We start from the raw sequence: 4,628 nt of genomic DNA, 5'->3' as shown, positions 1-4,628 counted from the left end.
GGATCACTTCACTAAACGGCGTCAGAATGGCTCAAAACTCGGCAAAGGAGACAAGTTGGTCACACATTTGAGGTAGGAAAACTTTATTTCAAATGAGATAGTTATTTACACAATTTTTTTACGATCGGTGATTTTCCCATACAATTCTCTATATACACAAACTGTCGCATACACCACGTATTTTCAGCTTGGGAAGCCTGTGTTCTGCCGCACGAAAATTGCGCGTCACCGGTCGAGAGGGAATGTGACTTGGGTTGCAGTTTCTCGAAATCCGTTTTCTCCAAGAGTTTGCTCAAAAGTTGGCCTGTTATGATACGTTTTTTAACTCAATGTCTGTTCTGCGTTTTTGAAGCGGGTGTTATTGTTATCGGTTAAACTGGCCTTCAGGCTAAAATAGTTAACTTTGGGCGGGTCGATACGTCAGAACGAGCAAAGACCGATCCTGGAGTTAAGCCCTCGCTAGTTTTCTCACGTAAATCATGTCGTTCTTATGCTGACTAGTTTGCGTTCAAATAAAAATGCATTATGGTTAATGCGGCAAACCATAATTTTTGGGCGGTGCGACGAAAACAAGTTCGCATTCAGCCTCGCCTTCATTCAAAGGCCAGACAGCTGAGCACTCGATCATACAAATGAAAGTATCGTTTTCTCTATCTTCTCAATAGAAACATTCCAGATGGGTAAAATTCATAAGGACATCGCAATGTTCATGGTAGAGGCTGCGAAAAACGAAGAATATTCTGATCAGAGACTGGTTAAGGTAACGTAAATTTTATATCATACTTTGTGCCACCGTTTCTTGCCTATGTGCGTCTTCATGTCTTACATATCCTTGACATTGTGAGTGAAACTGAAGATTTCTTTGCTGATGTGAGAGGGCAATGCTGTAAAGACTCCACAAAACCGTCTCCTTAAAATAAGCCTGTTTCCTTTCTTCTTTCCAAACAAATTCTCTCCTTCAAAGAAGGAGTGAGTAGTTATTTTTTGTGCCTAGTTCTTTTGCCTTTTTAGTTGTACTCTAATTCATTGCAATGTACTGTATTTTTAATAACGTAAAATAAATTCTTAGAAATCAAGAAGAAATTTGTTGACTTAGAGTGAAGCATGCAGCAGAGGGTTCGATTTGACGAAAACATAAATAAGTAAATAAATAAACAGATAAAGAAATCGATTAAAATAAAGGAACGAACGTATAAATAAAAAGAAGAGTCTGTTTTTTCTTTTTTTTTAAATCCCATGGACTAAGGGAAATGTGGGGAATAGACTTGATATGCCACATCTTCACGAGATGTATAAATTCAACATGTCCTCCTAGTCCCCGAATTTATCAGATATTCACATTTGTTAATTTACGCGGAATAGGACATTTGCATGATGGCGCCATTTGACTACAAGTACCACAATCCTTCAAGAAAAAAAATAAAAGGATGATAAAAATGATACCCGCGGATAGGATTTGGACCTGGAGTTTCAACTCTATAGGAACCGCTTTAATTCACCGCTCACACCGCTCTCTCTCTCTCTCTAAAAAGAAAAAAGTCTCCCATATAATATTATCGCTGAAGAGTAATTAGGCCTAAACTAGATTAATTGGGCGTACGCTTTGCTTTTAAAATGTTTAGCTTTCTCATGAAGTTTGGTAACCTACCTTTCGCAGCGTTTAATATTGTTTGTTGCCGAGTGATAATTAACAATTAGACCCGTGGCCCTTGAGGGCGAAGGGTCTAATTGTTTTAGTATCACCCAACTAGTCGGACAGAATAAGCAATAATAAAGTTATCAAATGCAAGTTGAAAGAAAGCGTCACGCTTTTCGCTACTCGAGGACTATTACTAATAGTCCTCTAGTAGCGTAGCCAATCAAAATGTAGCATTTGTATTAGTCCACAAGTTGGGTGATACTAATATAGTGTTTAAAATATTGTCCTTGAGCAGCTAGCGGTGTGTTGGTCAAGCGGTTAGTTGACGGATTAAGTTAATCAACATTCCCAGGTTCGAGTCCTATGTACATACACTTAGGTTGTCCTTTTCAAACGAATATGACCAGTTCCCACAAGTCCTGGGAAATTAACGATAATAGTCAATTCAAAGCAAATTAGCATTAATAGGGAGCTTACGAAACGACGACGCCGACGGCAACGACGACGCTATAAAACAATAGGTTTAGTGAGCAAAAACAATTGCTCTGCACGTGCGTTTTACATTGTGGTACATTTCTTTTTTCGTCATCTCCTAAATGACGACGTGAAATGACCAAATTCAAGATTCTGTGGAGGACGTTAGCACATGACGATGAATTTTCAGTTCTCTCTCAACGCTTCCAACTCACTCATACCAGCTTAATTCCTCGACAGTTACTACACATTTCTAACGCGGAACTACATGAAATAGTTTCGTAGTGATATGAATAACGCGGATTTGTATTTTTAAATGAAGTCCTCGTAGCCGTCGTCGTCCTCGTTTCGTAAGCTCCCTATTATCAATACGCGCGGCATTTTTGCGGGCCAAACGGGAAATCTGCGGGCTGAAAAAACATTTGCCGCCCTGATACTGATTGGCTGCAGAGATGTCAAAAAACTTCGCTCGGCCAATGAGATCCTGATGATACCATTTCAATGCCAGAATTGACGCGAATTTTTGTGGATGAGTTTGCACTTGCTCAGTTTGTAGCTCTGCAGTGAACGTTTGGAAAAACCTTATATTACAATGACCACATCCAGGTTTTCTGAGCCCGCGAGACTGAGTACCCCCAGCAAACCATTGTTTTAACGAAAACCGCTGGTTATCAACCTGCTTCTGGTCATTGCTGTCTAGTCAATAGGGAGCTTAAGATCTACGACGACGACGTCATCGAAAACGCCAGAAAACAATGATATCATTGGTTAAAAGAGCATAAATAATCGTGCTGCACGTGCGGCACGGATTGTAGCTCATATTTTTCCGGTTCTCTGCGTGACGACGACACGTGTGAAATCACAAAATTTTAGGTTTTGACGACAACGGGCCACAAATAAACTATATGCCCTCCAAAAGTTATGCGATTGTCCTAATTGTGTAGATCAGATAAATTCGGGGTGGAGGATAGGTTAATAAATTATGCAAAGAGCGATTACGACGAGATCACAAGTCGTTCATTCAATGGCTGTGAGGTCAATCACAGTTTCGTTTTCATTTCAGGAGTTGTCTGTCAAAACGAAGGATCTCATTAACAACCTTAAGAAGCTCGCAGTCCCCACAGAAGACGGAGGCAAGGCCAAAATCACTTTAGAAACACTCAAACAGCGCAAACTGAATGCTGTTGTGGAGAACTTTTTGTTTAATCTTGCAACGGCCGAAGGTTTGGTGTGAAAATAATCCCCCTCACCTAGTTTATCTAAATATGATACCGTCTTTTCTAAGCTTGTGAATAAATAGAGGATATTACATGACCGGGCGGGGATACGAATTTTATCTTGGAGTGCTGACGGTCTCATGTCAGGTCGAGAAGATAAAATTCGTATCCCCTCTCAGGCACGGAGTTTTCCGTTTATTATACAGATAATAAAAGTCCGAATATGAAACATATCAGTTTTTTAATTCATTTTCAAAACACTGAAAAAAGTTATCACCTCGGTTGACTGTAATGGAAAATGTAGTTTCACTGCCTTCGTGACACTTTCGCTCTTTCGGGCACAGTTGGTTTCCGTCACCTTGCTACACGTTGTAACATTCTTAGAAGAACGCTTCTAACAATGTTGGATACACACATGACATTGATGGAAGGACGCCACTTTAGTTACAATTTTCCACCTCCGCCATTTTGGATTGCTCATTATTCTCGGATTGGAGACTGGGCCCTTAACTCAGATTAGTATTTGCAACATTGTTGAAAGGGCGGCTACACGCTTGAACATTTGTTGTATGTTGGCGAAAATGTTTGAACTGTTGAACAAACGTCATCAAACATGCATGCATGCTACACGTTCTAACAAATAGGCCATTTCCGAGTTCAAGTCTGCCTCCTCTTCAAAGCGAAGCTAAGTGCAAGTGCGAAGTTTTTCTTATGAAAATTAGGTTTCATCCATATGTAAAGAAAAACTAATTACCATCACAAAAACTTCGCACTTAGACTCGCTTTGAAGAGGAGGCAGACATGAACTCGGAAATGGCTTATTGCGGATTAGGACACGCGCGCAATTTTCGTGCAGTTATATGAAGCAAACTATGTATGGTGCTCGTGAAAACCTTCGCCTTCTCCTCTGCTCCTTCTCTCACCAAATTCAGTGTTTAATGTCCGACCGTTCTGGGGCCGGTTTCTCGAAGCCTGGTTAGCGCTAACCGTTGGTTAAGAGGCATCAAAACCTGTAGGTTTCCATGGTATTTTACTCTGGTTAGCGCTAACCATGCTTCGAGCAACCCGGGCCTGGGGCCGGTTGCTCGTAGCGTGGTTAACGCTAACCATTGGCTAAGAGGTATCAAAACCTATAGGTTTCCATGGTATTTAATTCTGGTTAGCGTTAACCATGCTTCGAGCAACCCAGGCCTGGTCGCTTAATGTTATCAGTCACCTTAGTTAATGTCAGCATTTATGGCAGGAGGGAAGGAAGGAGCGAAGTTATGTTGTGTTGAGCGGCACCGCGGAAATACGTT

General features: G+C 40.9%; 1 protein-coding gene across 1 annotated transcript in view; it reads left to right on the top strand.

The window, feature by feature from the left end:
- LOC138041520 (DENN domain-containing protein 10-like) overlaps positions 1–3,561 on the top strand; it is a 12,759-nt gene extending 9,198 nt beyond the window's left edge. The window contains exons 8-9 of the mRNA XM_068887263.1: positions 666–760; positions 3,177–3,561. Of these exons, the coding sequence (XP_068743364.1) occupies positions 666–760; positions 3,177–3,347 (266 nt within the window). The 3' untranslated portion in view covers positions 3,348–3,561. The remainder of the gene's footprint in view (positions 1–665; positions 761–3,176) is intronic.
- Positions 3,562–4,628: the final 1,067 nt, after the last annotated feature.

The sequence above is a fragment of the Montipora capricornis genome, chromosome 3 (genome assembly GCF_036669925.1).
Source record: "Montipora capricornis isolate CH-2021 chromosome 3, ASM3666992v2, whole genome shotgun sequence".
Taxonomy (NCBI): domain Eukaryota; kingdom Metazoa; phylum Cnidaria; class Anthozoa; order Scleractinia; family Acroporidae; genus Montipora; species Montipora capricornis.
This window is presented reverse-complemented; position numbering and strand designations above follow the sequence as displayed.